The 16,088-nt window shown below is 38.0% G+C and overlaps 1 protein-coding gene and 1 long non-coding RNA gene across 3 annotated transcripts in view; one reads left to right on the top strand and one right to left on the bottom strand.

Annotated features, from left to right (window-relative positions):
* LOC137334667 (twinfilin-1-like) overlaps window positions 1–16,088 on the bottom strand; it is a 32,756-nt gene that overhangs the window by 2,692 nt on the left and 13,976 nt on the right. Inside the window, exons 3-9 of one of the 2 annotated variants that reach the window (XM_067999515.1) lie at window positions 11,264–11,442; window positions 9,387–9,482; window positions 6,976–7,080; window positions 5,475–5,600; window positions 2,775–2,925; window positions 2,103–2,224; window positions 1,131–1,302 (exon numbers count right to left, since the gene is read on the bottom strand). In XM_067999515.1, coding sequence (XP_067855616.1) covers window positions 1,135–1,302; window positions 2,103–2,224; window positions 2,775–2,925; window positions 5,475–5,600; window positions 6,976–7,080; window positions 9,387–9,482; window positions 11,264–11,442 — 947 coding nt within the window. In that variant the 3' untranslated portion in view covers window positions 1,131–1,134. Of the gene's footprint in view, window positions 1–85; window positions 1,303–2,102; window positions 2,225–2,774; window positions 2,926–5,474; window positions 5,601–6,975; window positions 7,081–9,386; window positions 9,483–11,263; window positions 11,443–16,088 lie in introns of those variants that run through there. The other variant, XM_067999514.1, reaches the window with a different exon arrangement.
* On the top strand, window positions 306–6,450 carry LOC137334668 (uncharacterized). Its single transcript, XR_010966203.1, has 2 exons — window positions 306–568; window positions 1,200–6,450. It is a non-coding gene; the product is annotated as an uncharacterized lncRNA (long non-coding RNA).

The raw sequence follows: 16,088 nt of genomic DNA, 5'->3' as shown, positions 1-16,088 counted from the left end.
AACTGAACAGGAATGCATTATTACACAGATAAAAACATTTTTCATTAAATAGTACAATTAAAACATTTGAATTTTATATGGCTGAGATATGGAGGAATATTGCCTACATTTGTTTAAAGTATAACCTAAAGTTCAGGAAAATGAAATTTTGAGATTTTGTAATTAGAATTACTCACCATTACAAGGTCAACAAAACAAAAAAAATGCATAGCAGGAATTTGCCACATCAATTTATTATTACAATGTAATTGGCTAAAGCTAAATTGTGATCTTTGACAGTGTCAGATTAACATGAAGGCATTAGGTTCTTATCATTTGCAACAGGAAGAATTGGCATTCTTGTTTTATAAATATTTATATACCTAATTTGTCATGTCAATTTCAACTATAAGCTTATTGATACCTGTTATTGGACTGACTCTTACGAGGCTTACTCAGTGTACCATTGAGATATGGTCTAACGTCAATAGCATTTACTTTACTGCAGACATCAGCATCCGGCAACAACAAGGAATCAAACTGGATTACCACCAACATGTGAACTGATATGAAATGCATGGTCAGACAGGTGGGTTTCTGTACAATCCATACCACATGATTAAATCCAGTGTAAAGAATCTTAATAGGATCGATTTAGTTTTATATAGTTTGACAGCATTAAAGTTCCATTAAGTAAGAAAGTGGAGAAACTTGGCACAATTGTCAAACTGAAATCCAGTTTGGTGGTTTGCTCTAAACAAATGCAGAATGCACAACTAACCAAAATAGAAGTGTGACAAAAACCCCAAGAAATCAAACCCAGTGTCAATGCAAAAGGGTAACAAATAATAATTTTAGGCTATTAACGCAATAATGGCACCACCAGGGATTGAGAGAAGAAAAAGTATGAATGCTGGAAATCTGAAAAAAATACTGGAAATGAAAGTACTACCAGTGACAGAGTCTAACGCAACACTCTCGTATTTTGTTTTCAGACTTAGTAAACAAAACAACCAACACAAAACATTGTTTAAAAACAGATTTGAGCCTGTTGTAAAATGAAATGGAATGGCATCAGAATGTAAAATTAGTGTTTAATATCAAGCTTTTAAAAAAAAGTGTTCGATAAAGCAAAACGTGGAAATTATTACAATTTTAATCAGTTTTGTCAGCTTCTGTAGGTCCCCGTATTAATCGTCTTATTCCCCTCTTGCCTGCAGGACCCTTCGGTTTGGCAAAGATCTGCCTGTGTGCATGCTGCTTTGGGTGAACCTCCTCATACAAGAAGTCAGCGGTCAGCTCATTGCCATCATCAATTTCAATCTGAAGATAGAAAAGTGAACCACTAGTTTATATTTTTATGTTTTTACACTTACAAACAAGTGAGATTCAAACAAATTTGAATGGAATTTTCACCAAAATTAAATCAAGACTGCAACTCTCTAGTTTACGTGAACAAGTGTCAAGGGAGAAATATACAGGATATCAAGACAGTTCAATCAAAATACATTAGAATTTTGTAACAAATTTTTCTACTACCAGGTAATAGACATCTTCAGGTATTTGCACAAAAAGACCCCCACTGGTATCAACTGGTCCTACGCTTAGTAACACTGATAATTTGTTTGGTGTTGACATGCTCAGAAAGTGCTGACTGTAAGGTTATTTAACAAAGTCATTAAATCTTGCACTAAGGATTGAATTTATGGAAGATTATGGCACCACTTTTCCAGGGTCAAATCTAAGCGTGTAGCAGAGACAAAAAATGCTTGAAAATAAATCAAAATCATTCTCATGGTTAACGCTTAGTCTTGTGCTTTAGTGAGGAGTTCAAGTTTTAGCAGCAAATAACACAATGCCAAACATTCAGAACAATGAATTTAGACAGCTTGCCATGTAGCTAAGTGGACTGACTAACTATACTACAAATGGATGGTGTCCATTTTTCCCAATGAGGAGAAAAAAAGTGGAGCTAATCTACAAAATAGCACCAATACTTGATACAGAGTGAGATGGAAGAAGAATGGGGAGAATCTGTACTGTTCGTTTCTTGGTTGCCAAAGAATAACATGGAGATGAAAGACCCAAACAAATAAGCTAAAGGAGGTTTAGAAAATAATTACCTTTTTAGTTATTTCCAGAGCTATTTGCTTTTCTACCATATCGATGAAGGGACTCTTACAACTGGAGTATAACATTCTCTCTTGAATACTGCACTTGTAGCCAGGCATAGAGTATATAAACACTAGAAGACAGAAAAATATTTATGCTCAAAGAAACAATTTTTAATATATCAACTTACTTAGAATGGGATTCAAAAAGCTCCCTTCACAAGAGAAAGCAAATAATTTTGTCAGCCAAAATTTGCTTAATATTTATTCACATAACAAGGACGACAATGCTTCCTGCTGTATTCCTCATCAGTTGTGTTAAAGGACTACAGGCCTCTGCTTATATGGATATGGTGCTCCCATTGAGGAAACATGATTGAACCAGCTCTGCCTCACACCATGCGCTTCCTGTTGACTGATGATACAGTAATATTGACAGGAACTCAGGAGAGGTCTGCATAGAAGCCAATATGCTCCTCCTGTTAAAAGAAGTTCCAGAAAAGGGATTTTGGAGAGAAAGGGCATTTTAAAAAAAAATCAACCCTCCAAAGTACATTTCTGCTCTTTATGATCAGAAGGTTTTTATTATCTCATGGATTCAACAACAGGCATCTCAAGTTCAAATAATCACATGATAAATTTACAAGGTTGCAATAGAACCAATATTATCAAAGAAATCTATACCTATAGATTCCAAGTAGTCTCCTTCATACGAGTGCTTATAGAGGAAGAAATGATAACGAGCAGAATCCTTTGGTACACGCTTTGGTAAGTCTCCTACCTCCGTATGGGTTGTATCTGCCAACTTTATAGTTTCTTGATTAAAATCTATTTTCTGCCAACAGAAATAGATGATACATTGAATTACTGATGACAAAAGTAAAAGTGAAGTGCACTCTGTGGTGAGAGAGGATGGTCTCGTCTAACAAATTTACTAGAGTTCTTCATGGAAATTATGGATCTTGTTGAAAATAGAAATTCTATGGATGTGATATATATTTGGATTTCAGCAAGGCTTTTGTTACTATGCCACATAAGCGATTAGTTCACAAAGTAGGAAGGCATGGAATAGAAGTCATTCTTCTGAGGTGGACTTTAAATTGGCTAAGTCCTATAAAAAGGGTATTTTTGAATGGAGCTGCATCAACATGGCAAGGGGTGCAAATGAGATCAGTGCTGGGCACATTGCTGTTTTCAGTGTATATCAATAATTTGTACCTGGACAAACAAAATCTGTCTAACTTTGCAGATGACACCAAATTGAGGAAGGGGAACAGGCAAACCAAATTCAAAGGGATCTGAATAGGTTAGAAAGGTGGGCTGATATGTGGTAAATGATAATTAGTGCAATGTAGTGAGACTAGGGAAGAGAAATAAACAGGAATGCAATCAAACTGGCTCTAGGCTTTATTGACTTTAGGACAAAACACAGAAGAGGGATCCGGAGGTTACTAATGGATAGCTCACTGAAACCAACACAGTGCAGCAGCAGTAGAATCCTAGAAGTTTACAACATGGAAACAGGCCCTTCGGCCCAACATGTCCATGTCGCCCAGTTTATACCACTAAGCTAGTCCCAATTGCCTGCACTTGGCCCATATCCCTCTATACCCATCTTACCCATGTAACTGTCCAAATGCTTTTTAAAAGACAAAATTGTACCCGCCTCTACTACTGCCTCTGGCAGCTCGTTCCAGACACTCACCACCCTTTGAGTGAAAAAATTGCCCCTCTGGACCCTTTTGTATCTCTCCCCTCTCACCTTAAATCTATGCCCCCTCGTTATAGACTCCCCTACCTTTGGGAAAAGATTTTGACTATCTACCTTATCTATGCCCCTCATTATTTTATAGACTTCTATAAGATCACCCCTAAACCTCCTACTCTCCAGGAAAAAAGTCTCAGTCTATCCAACCTCTCCCTATAAGTCAAACCATCAAGTCCCGGTAGCATCCTAGTAAATCTTTTCTGCACTCTTTCTAGTTTAATAATATCCTTTCTATAAGGATAGCTAACTAGATCTTTGGGATGTATAGCTGCAGGGAGACAGTACAAATCTCAGGTGATAAATGAGTCTGTGCAAGCCACTGGTACACCTGGAGTACTGTATAATTCTGGTCACTGCAATACTGCAAGGACATCCAGACATTGGAGGCAGTGCAGTATTGCAGTATGGCAAGCAAACTGATACATAGCTTATGCATCTGAGCTGTACATAGAGGTTGAAGAGCTTGGGATTGTTTACACTGAAGGAGAAATCTCAGGGGAGATATTATTAAAAATTCTTAAGGGAATAGATAAAGTGAATCTAGATAATATGTTTGAGATTACCACACACTCCCGAACCAGAACACACAGGCTTAAGCTTAGGAGAGGCAAGGTTTAGATTTAACTACTTGACACAGTGTGAGTAATGTGTGGAATGGACTGCTCAAGATGACAGAAAAGACGGAAAGCGTAGGAAAAAATTTAAGGGAGTATTGGTAGATATTTGCACAAGTGGGCAATTGAGAGGTATTAGTTTTAGGGACCCAACAGTTGAGCTGCAGTATCTTTTCTGGTTCTGTACTTTTCAATGGAGGAGGAAGATTTAGCCGATGACTTACGGTCATGGTGGCTTTAATGTAGAAAGAGTCCCACAGTGTTTCCCAGATAGTAAGAGAATAGACATAAAGCCATGGAGAGAATGACTATGATGGGTGATCAAAAGCTTGTTTCAAGAGATAGGTTTTGAGAAGGTTTTTAAAAATGGAGAGGTGGAGAGGCAGGGGACTTTCGGGAAGTGAACTCCAAAGAATAGGACTGAGATTGCTGAAAATTCTGCCACCAATTGTGAGGTGAAGGGAAGGGAGGAATGCACAAAAAGCTAGAGTCGGAAGACCACAAGGTGTAGGAGGGTAAATGTGGCTAGAAGAGATAGGATTGGGCAAGGCCATGGAGGCAGTTGAAAACAAGAATGAAGATTTTGAATTTGATGTGTAGGGGGACAGGAATTCAATGTGGGTCAGCTGGAATGGGGGAAATGGATGAACAGGACTTCTTATGGGTCAGAATGTGGATGACTGAGTTTTGGACAAGTTTACGGAGGATGAATGATCAGAGGACAGCAAGGACATAATTGATCACAAGATCGAGGACAGGATTATGCTTGGCTGCAATGCAGGACATAGCTGGATACCCCGTTAACACTATCATCCAGACTTTCACATGAATAATGGCCTCGATGAAGGTACCACAAGATTGCTAGCATCCATGGAACTGTATCACTACATAAGTCACTGCTGTCTGAAGAATTCCCCAGTGCAACAAAACAAAATTGCATCAATCCTTTAGAGAGCAGCAGAGATGAAAATTCTAACCAATCCATTTACCGTTAATACTTACAAGTTGTACGTAGCTAAGCTGTTTGTTCCGGAGTTTTTCCAGGGCTTGTATAGCATCTTCCTGTATAGGGAAAGCTACTCCCTGCAAAGTTGGTTGCTTAGTTTCTATGCTGATTTCAGTTTTCCCCTGCCAAAAACAAAAAAAGCTAAGAACTAGTTTTCCTATATGATACATTATGTGCTGTTGTGAAATGATAATCTTTTTTCACAAAATATTAAAAAAATTATAATAAAAGGCTAAAATGTCATGTCTTTTCATTCTGCATAATTATTTTACAGAATGGACGAGTGTCAGTTAAGTTTAAAAGTTATGGTTCCAAGATAGCTTTAGGCTATGAAGCAACAGCAGCACAGCCATACCTTCAACAAAAAGCCCAAAGACAATAGAAGATCCTAATCATCTTAGATATGTGGATGTTACAGGATTGCTATAGAGTAAAATGTTTAGCAATGTGTCAGTCTGTTAAGTAGATCATTATTCCACTAAATACAACAGGCCAAATAACATTACAGGTAAAAACAGCTCTGCACAACTATATATTTGCAGAAGATAGTGAGATATATAATACTATGTACACATTATACAGTGCAGATCCTAAAGTAATTTTGATTAGCAATGATCAAGAGTGAATTTATTTGGTTTTGATATTAATGAAGCTCTTTAGGTTCATACAATAATTCAAGAAAAGTTAGCACAGTATGCACTGCCTGAAAGGGTGATGGAAGCAGATTCAATAGTAACTTTCAAAAGGAAATGGGATATATACTTGAAAAGGAAACATTTACAGGGCTATAGGGAAAGAACAGGGTAGTGGGACTAATTGGATAGCTCTTTCAATGCACCAGCACAGGCACAAGGGGCTGAATGGCCTTCTTCTGTGCTGTATGTATGATTCTATGTCTGCCACTAAGCATAGTTAATTCTACTGTTGTGTTTTTACTGTATGAATAAAGTGTACCATTTTTTTAAAAATCAAGTCATTGTGTTCAAAATTTGTCATGAAGTCCTATTCATATTGGTGATTTGATAACAAATTTAAATTCCAAGGATACAGGAAGCAATATCTGTGATCTTAAACGTCAACTAAAATTGTCTCAGGGAAATTAGGAATTGATGTTCTAGAATGGATCTTAGCTGATATTTTTCATCACGGTCACAGAAAATGGTTTTGTACATTGTAAAAACAAATCTTAATAGCGATTTTTCTTTTAGAGGTGCCCTTAGGTTATTTACATATAACAAACAGCACAATTCTGAAATATAAATCAAGAAAAGCCAACTTCAATCAGTTAAGTTGTATTGCTGTGTTTGATATTTTTGTAAAAGGTTGTATACATGGAAAGGCCAGTTAGATTGTTTATATATGGTATTACAAAGTAGATAAATGTCACAAATGTGCCTGTGGAGCACAACCAGCATTAACCTGAAACACATCTAGTAGAGACAGATGTCAAACTGTAATTTTGACAAACTGGGAAGTGTATATTGCAATTAGTACTACCTCATTAATTTTGATTTGCCCTAGCTCCTCTTCAGCTGCAGTTAGCGGGGCAGGATCTGTTTGTGAAATAAGGTGCTTTCTGTAACCACTAAAGGAAACATCCTCCTACAAACACAGAAGTAGAAAGTATAAATGCTGGCCTCTTAAATAAATACTTCAACTTCTAAATGCACTTTGTTCATCTTCCCATTCCCCATCTCCCCCCCCCCCCACCACCCACCCCCGATATGCCCACCATTCCTCAGATGAGAGGGCAGTCAGTATGTCAATGTTGTTCTGTAAACTGACTAAGCAGTTTATGAGAGTAGCCTGGGGTAACTAACCTTTCAAATAATTTCCTCCCTACTTGTCCTTTGCTTGACACCTCTTTGGATTGTTAGGAGGGAACAATCAAGATTTAAAGTTGTGTGAGGAATCAAGCATTTCTCCTGTACAATGCTCCAATCTTTCATCAATCTCGTGCCAAAACATTCCAGCTGAGAATGATCAAGTTGAATTGGAAGTTCTTTACTATTTCATTCCTTTTTTTGTCAATCAGATGTCTAAAATGTGTGGAAAATCACCATCAAGAGTCTCCTAACAAAACTACTGAGAAATTGACATAAGTAGGAATACTGTCTCTGCCTGATATGGATCATACACACACTCCCCATAGGAGGCCACGGGGCTTAGGCCAAGGCTTAAGCAAATGCAATCATACTGCTGAAATTTAGCCAGCTAAAACGGCATAGCTTACAACAACTTGCATTTATTTAGCACTTTAACATAGGAAGATATCCCAAGGTGCTTCAAAGAGGCATAAGGAAAAAACAGACACCAAACTAAAGACAGAAAGATTAGGAGGGATGACAAAAAGCTTTGTCAAAGGCTTAGGATTTAAGAAGGTTCTTGGAGATGAGAGAGGTGAAAGGATTTCATTGAGGGAATTCTGAAGCATGGGGCCTAGTGGCTGAAAGCACAGTTGCCAATGGTGGGGCAAAGGAGCTGAAATGCACAAGGGGCCAGAGTCTGAGTAACAAGAGTTTGGGATGGGGGTTGTCGGGTTGGAGGAGGCTATAGATAGGATGGGGTAAGGCCATGGAGGTATTTAAACACAAGGATGAAGATTTTTAAAAAGAGGCATTGGGGGATCAGGAGCCAATTTAGGTCAGCGAGGACAGAAGTGATAGGTAAGCAGGATTTGATATGGGATAGGATATGAGCAGCACGGTTTTGTATGAGGTGAAGTTTATGGTTGAGCTGAAGCTTATGGAAGGTGGAGGATGGGAGGCCATCCAGGAGAATGGAATAATTGAGTTTGGAGATGAGGGTTTAGTGGTAAACGGACTGAGGTTGGGACAGAGGTGGGCAATGTTACAGAGGTGAAAGTAGGCAGGATTTGTGATGGAGAGGATATTGGGTCAGAAGCTCAGCTTGGGATACTGTGACAAACAGTCTAGTTGAACACAAGACAGTAGCCAGGAAGGGGGATGGAGTTGGTGGCAAGGGTACAGAGTATGTACCAGAGTGTTAAGTTTCTTGTTACTTCTCAAGCCAGGACCACCCACTCTTTAGAACATTGGCTTACAGGATTATTTGGAGTCCAATGGAGAGAATTCCAGCCTCAGTGAGAGGCCTATCCCTCTAGGTCACATCAATGAGCCAGACTGGCTGGTCAAATATAAACAGTGCCCTAGAACACAGGTGGACCTGCTTGGGCTTCCCATTGCCAGGCATATCATAGAGTCTCTTTCAACCAAAAGAGACTCTAAGAAACTCATGCATCACTACCTAAGGATGAACATAATATTTCAGTTAAAATAAGTGATTACTTTGAGGTAGCACTCTTTAAAGTTGCAATTAGCTTTCTTCATATTACATGGTCTTCGTCCAGGTAGTGGACAATTCCATATGATGATTGGACCTGACCCTTTCATCTCTAGTATTGGGGGTTTAAATCCGTCTCAATAATGTAAACAATTTTACAACACCAAGTTATAGTCCAGCAATTTTATTTAAAATTGAATTTAATTTTATTTAAAATTGAATTTAAAATAAAATTGCTGGACTATAACTTGGTGTTGTAAAATTGTTTACAATTGTCAACCCCAGTCCATCACCGGCATCTCCACATCATCAATAATGTAAGACAATGAAGTGGAGCAACAACTCACTGTCTTGCTAAAGCTAAATGTTTGGAGTCCAGTCTCACTATCAGTTAGATGACACTATTAGATGATTAAAGTTTAATCTTACACACATCTTCCTAGTAATGCAACATCAATATCTAGCACATGTAAAACAAGCGATCTTAGGGCAACTAGGAATAGGCAATAAATACAGCTTGCCAGTGTCGCCCATATCCTGAGAACAAAGAAAGAAACGGGGAAAAGTAACACAACTACAGGTGGAAAGAGAAACTAGACCCGTACCCTTACAGTCCCAAACATTTCATCTTTGATGTGGCTACCCCCAAATTCCTTCTTCAAAGTTGCTTTTGTCGCTGCATATAACATCTTTTGTCGAATCTACAAAATAAATGAAACAAAAGTATGAGCAACCATATATTTAATAATGAGGCTACATATGAAGAACGTAGGTTTAGCTTTCTTATGAAATGACATCGGTGGCAATCAAATGGTACTATTTTACATGGGAAATATTCACTCTTTTAAAAAAATCATACATTTGCATTCATACTAGCAAGATGTTCTGCTGTCAAGTAAGCCTGTTCTCATATTTTCAAACACTATAAACGTGTCCTTGTATTTGTAAATGCTATGTTAATGTCGCATGGCAAACATATCATTCAAATTACATTTCTTGGTAGTGAAAAACCACCAGAGGAGGATATTGCATATGTAAATCCATTGGGAACAAGACTAAATGAAATGAACTTGTTGATGAAATGTACTGATAGACCACTGTAGGGTACTGTACACATAATTTCAATTTATACAATAATGGTAGTCCTGAAAATATAATAAAACTGACCCCCATCCCAGTGCTACATTTTATTTATTCTCTTGAACTGCTTTTTCAAGGTACAGAAAAGGAAATTAATTTAAATTTAATTTATTTAATGAGAGAGCAAGTGAACAGAGGCCATGCTTACACAACCCCTAGCAGCCAACTCTCAAACAGCACTGGTAGTGGCTTGGGACCAGAGAAATATAAAAAAGGGTGGAAAGAAAGATCCCCATCTCCATATCACCAATTACATACTAAAACCATCTAACTAGTTTCAAGGTCATTTACACCAAATAGTTAACAATAATATTGATCCAGAATAAATTGTGACAACATCTCTGACACCAGTACAATGCCAGGTTCACTCCAAAGTACTTGAGAGCAAATAAGCCACAGAACCTCTTATAATAACTGGAAAACAAGTAGTTGAAGTGCACAAATGCTACATAAGCAGGTACTTAGACTAGTAGTAAGTGACCATTTCTTATAGGAAAATAGATGAAACAAGCAGCTTGTTAAAATGCATATGATGTCCTAAACCAGGCGCAAAACCTGCGGTATTCATGAAATATATGTCTGCTATTAAGCTGCTTAAGGAATTCATAGGTAGCTGAGGGGCAAGTTCCCAAAATCCCCAATGCTCATGGATAAAATACACTTGAACATCCTTTTCAAACTCTGGATTTTTTTACATTCTTATAATGATAAACAATTCAGGTCTTGTTCTTACAACATCATATGCATTGTAACAAAGGTCAAACTTTATTTACTATCCAATAGCAAATGTTTTTCTAAATGAAAAACAAGATAACCAAATGTGTGCACACTTCCAGCTACTTATTTTATTACAAAAAAAGGAACAGCTTTGAGTGGCCTAGCATACAGACTAGAAGCTTTCAGGTTTGGTTTTCAGACTGCTACTAAATTGGCTAATCTCAACCAAAGCAACAAATGCCCCCTGGGTTAGGTAAAAGGGAGAGGGAGAGGGAAATCAGCATGGGTCCCAACTCCTGATTGTTAACCTGTAAATCCTACTGGGAACTGCGAGTTTGCAGACTTTGAGTGAGCATGTGGATGTCTGCTGTGATACCCTCTATGGTAAAGTAGTCTGCACACATTCACGATCTTGATTCACACATGAAAAATGGCCACTTGGGCAAGTAACCAAGGGGCTGCTGGTGCCCATGGACTGTATCCTAGTAACAGTCAACATCTTCCAGACAAATTGGGAAAAAAAAACCTTTCAAAAAAAGTAATTTAGTCCTGAAGGCCTGCTCTCAAAGCTTGCTATACTTAACCATATTTTCCCTGCATCTTTATATAACAACCAAATTCTTACTGGTGAAAGGTCAGGTGACCAGGCAATAAAGAGCCATTGAAATCCCTGAGCATTCATGGTGTCCAATCGATACAAGATATAGGCAGGTTGCTGTTCCTCTAGAAGAGGAAGGATGCATGAATCATACTCCTGGTCCCAGCTGGTGACTGACTCTCTGGATGCGCCCACCTTGAGCTGTTCTGTAACGAGTTATGAACATATTAGCAAGGACAATTAAAAATTAAATTATAAATGCAAAACCTACCCCATTACCTTACCATCAATGCACTTTAATGCTAAAACAACTGACTGACCATTTGTCAATTTTTAATCACTACTGTTTGACGTATTAAAATTGCAGCTCATCGAACAGATTTGACTATTCTGTACACTGGCACTGAAATTAATCTGTGTCAGCTTGCCTTCGTTGCTAGCACTCATGCCTAAATCAGAATGTTGCAAGTTCAAGCTTTACTCAAGAACTTGAGTATATAATCTAGGAGGACATTCCAGTGCAGTACTGAGGGAGTGCTGTATTTGTGGAGGTGCACACCCTTGGATATTATGATGAACTGAGGCCCTATCTGCCGTTTCCAGTGGTTCAGGTGAGCATTAAAGATTCCTTAGCACTATTCAAAAAGGAACAATGAGCTTTCCTGGTGTCCTGGCTACTATTTCCCCTTTAACCAACGTGGTGAAAAACAGATTCGTTTGATTGCTCTTTATAAGATCTGGCAGTGCATGATAGATACCATACTTGCTCAACAGTCATTGCCCTTCAAAAGTAATTCTTTGTATGTGAAACACTTAGATATTTTTAAAGCACTATATAAATGCATTTTTAGTTATAAAACAACCATTCATTAATGGAGTACAGTAATGATTTAGTTATATCCATTAATGTTAAATCTTTTGTAGGTGTCAGCCTTGGCTCAATGGTAGCATTCTTGTCTCTGAGTCAGAAGGTTGTGGGTTTAAGCCCCACTCCACAGACTAGAGCACATAATCTAGTGCAGCAGAGAGGGAGTGTTACACTGTTGGACTTGCCATCTTACCATCTGTTAGATGAGACGTCGAACTGAAGCTCAGTCTGCTCTCTAAAAGGTGGACATAAAAGATCCCATGGAAATGTTCAAAGATTAGGGAGCTCTCCCAGTATCCTGGCCAACATCAATCAACATAGCCAATTAGTCATTTATCTCACTTCTGTTTGTGGGACCTTGTTGAGTGCAAATTGGCTGCTCCTTTGCCCACATTACAGTATGACTACACTTCAAAACTGGCTGTGAAGCCCTTTGGGTCATGATAGGCGTTATATAAATGCAATTTTGTTCTTCCTTTCTTTACACTGTTTCCAAAATGTAGAGCATAAATTTTTCATCCAAATAAAAAATGTTCAGCATATCACTAGGTAGATTAACACTTGGTAATAAACCTACCATCAGTCTGGGTTATATTAAAAATTTGGGAATCAGTGTTCGACCCTAGCCTAAATTGATGGAAGCAAGATCTTCCCCTCTGTGCTGAATGCAATTGAAAGGAGTCTCTGCATTCAACCTAAAATCTCAGTGAACATATGTCAATCCAAGAAACCACCCATAAAATCTGGCAGTTTCACTCGGAGTACAAAAGGCAGCTGTGTGCAGTGGAAAATTCACACTGGTGCAGTTGGATATGACCATTTGAAATTGGAGTTAAGGTACATTGTTGGAAGAGAAGAGGGAACTTTTTACCCTTTTTTTTTAAATCACTCGCAATCTCTGACCTGACACTGGGTGGAGAGTATTACATTACCTAGTGTTAACATCCTTCACCAACACTAAATCGGCCAAGTATTTCTTGGAAATCATGGTTATCATTATGAGCCTGATACGGTTAATTACTGAAAAACAAGTTGGATACAATTAATTAAAAATGAACATTTAATATGTGGCTACTTTTGTTTTGCATTACCATGCAAATTATGCCAGGGGACTGGAGGGTAGTTAATCCAACACCTCTGCTCAAGAAGGAGTAAAAGGATAAACTAGGTAACTATAGATCAGTTAGTCTAAAGCAAGTTGTGGGTAAACTCTTAAGAATCCATAATTCTAAATCAAATTAGTAAGTATTTAGAGATGCGTGGGATAATTGCGGACAGCCAGCAAGGATTTGTTAAGTGCAAGCCTTGTTTGACAAATTTACTAGACTTTTTCCCAAGAATTGGCTGATTGCATATTTAAAGGGAATGCAGTAGATGCGGCGCATATGGACTTTAAGAGCACACTTGACAGTGTCTCAAAGGAAACTAGTTACAAAAGAGGGAACATAGTAGCGTAGATATAGAAAGTTACCAGACATATTTATCATGTTTCTGGTGCCACACTGGCAATTCAGAGTATGCTAGACTGCCCAGACCTCACCACATTATAAAGTGGAACTGTACCTGGCGCAAGTCAATACGAGTTAATATTAAAACATGCCTCTAAGTTGAAGCTTGCTTTAAACAGGTTAGTTTGTCAGGTCCCAGGCTGGGATGTGAATCTGAAGCCAGACAAAGCATTTAACTAGGATAGCCTCAGGAACTAGTTAAAAGAAAACAATGGTATAATAGAAAAACATTTGAAACAGAGGAAGAGACAGGGCTATGGTGAGAGCAGGGCAGTGGGGTTAGTTTTGGATTGCTCTGGCAAAGAGCTGGTATAAACACCGTGGAACAAATGGCTTCCTTCTATGCTGTAAATCTCTATGGTTCTTTAGTTGATATTTTAAGGACACAAAAACACACATTGAAAGAAAGTTTTATGGTTTGATCAATAATTGTGTAGATACTGTTGATCACGTGCAAAGGAAAGGATGAATGTAGAACCCATAATGAGACTGCTTGCAAATTTTCTTGGATGCATCTGCTGATACCACTGTGGTGCAAATAGAGGAAAAGCTTATTCTCACCACCAAGAAGTGAGAGGACAATACTCACCCAACACTTTGCCTAGAATTTGATCCAGTGTGCTGTAGACGCATTCAAGTTCTCTACAATGTGTACTTTGATCCAGTCAATGTCAGGCAGGCTAAAGAGTTCAGACAAGGCATAGTGCTAACACTACCAATTTCAGAGAGCAGACAGCCCTAACATTCTGGGTTTCAGAGAATGCACAGACAGATTTAACAAAATACGCAAAACATTAATGAATATACTGCTAATATAATGCCTCCCAAATAAGCTTCTACTTTTCAACATTTGATAATCATGCTCCCTACTGTCAATATAAGAAACACACCCAATACATTACATGCTGCAACTGCAGTACATGGACTGCCAAGAGCAGATTGGTCAACAGCATAATTTATGCAAGTTCACGTTTTTAATCATGCTGTATTTCTGTGTTTTGAATATAAGTGAACTCTGCCCAAACAAATGTGTAATATTTTGGCACTGCAAATGGATAAAAAGTGTTAGAGTGCATTAGGATAAACAAAGTCTTAAATACATCATATTGTATCACCAACATGGAAGACTAAACTACTCTCTTGACCACAGCTCAGACTTATGATGTCTTCAATTTTTGCTCTAGCACCAATAGTATTTCTGATTTTAATTGTATCTAATAAATTGCTGCTGTGACTTGTTTTGTGTATAGTTCTTGTGCATAGCAATTTCCTCCCAGATGATTCCAAGTAATTACACCACTGATAAATACAATATGCCTCTTAACTGGAACAGATGGTTTAGTTAAGCACTTTCAATGGTGGACAAATAAGCACTTCCAATTTCAGCAATACTTGAGATACAAGATAATGGATGTGTTCTGATGCTATTAGATACCAGGCTAATACATACAAGAATGGCTGTGCCAAAAGTGCATCTATAAATTCTGGGTTAATGAAGAATTTCCACACACATCTATGAATGAATTATGACTTGTCTTATTTTGTACTTATTCTTTTGCATGTACCCTGCCCGCAGATCAGTTGTGGACCATGCAAATTATAGCTTATTAATAATGGGAGTGCAATTTAAAAAAATAAGCAAACCATAATCTAAGATATAATGCTGCAAATGCATGATTCAGGAAAACAATATGAGGCAAAAGCGTGCAGATTACAAGAATATAGATGTCACGATATTACAAGGCAATATGGCAACTCTTACATAATTAAAAAGTTTAAAAATATGAGGATCTAAGTGTGCTTTTACATTACAACATCAGCATTGATGCAAAATGGTTTCTGCTTCACAGAGGTTCCAAAATTGCAGCATAAATGCAGAGGCAGGGCTTGACCTGGAGTAGATAGTCTAACAGCACTTCAGATTGAAACCTCAAGGTTGCAACTCCAGCGCAGTGCCCAACTGTTTCTAACAAGTACCCAGGGATCCCTTGGACCTGCTCCAAACTTTTTAAACCTTACTGCTTTTAATGTTCATAAAAAGTGGTCACTTCTGCCTAAATAATTAAATTTTAACTGCAAGGGGAGCAGCTCTGTGAATGAATGCATGCATGTAAGCACACCTGTAAACATACATGTGTAGAGCTCTCTTAGACAAGAGAACTGACATAAGATAATATGCAGTACTAGACAAAATATTTTTCTGGTGTTGTGCAAAAGGTACAGTACTGTAAATGCACTGTTTAAGCTATATCACTTTGTAATGTAGCTTAGATGCTCCATCATACCCGAAGAGTCCTTTGTAACCTGTCCTTGAGCATCTTTCAATAGCTCAATACAGTCTGTGACAGTCTGCCAAGTATTCACATAGCTTTAAAAAAAGCTTTTTCCATTACTATCACAGTCGTTAATGATCCTCTTTTCCATTAACTTTTTAGCTGATCTAATAACGGAAGATGAAGAGAAGCAGGAGAGGAAA

This window comes from Heptranchias perlo, chromosome 18 (assembly GCF_035084215.1).
Source record: "Heptranchias perlo isolate sHepPer1 chromosome 18, sHepPer1.hap1, whole genome shotgun sequence".
Taxonomy (NCBI): Eukaryota; Metazoa; Chordata; class Chondrichthyes; order Hexanchiformes; family Hexanchidae; genus Heptranchias; species Heptranchias perlo.
Note: the sequence above shows the minus strand (reverse complement) of the source record. Positions and strands in the feature narration are given on the sequence as shown.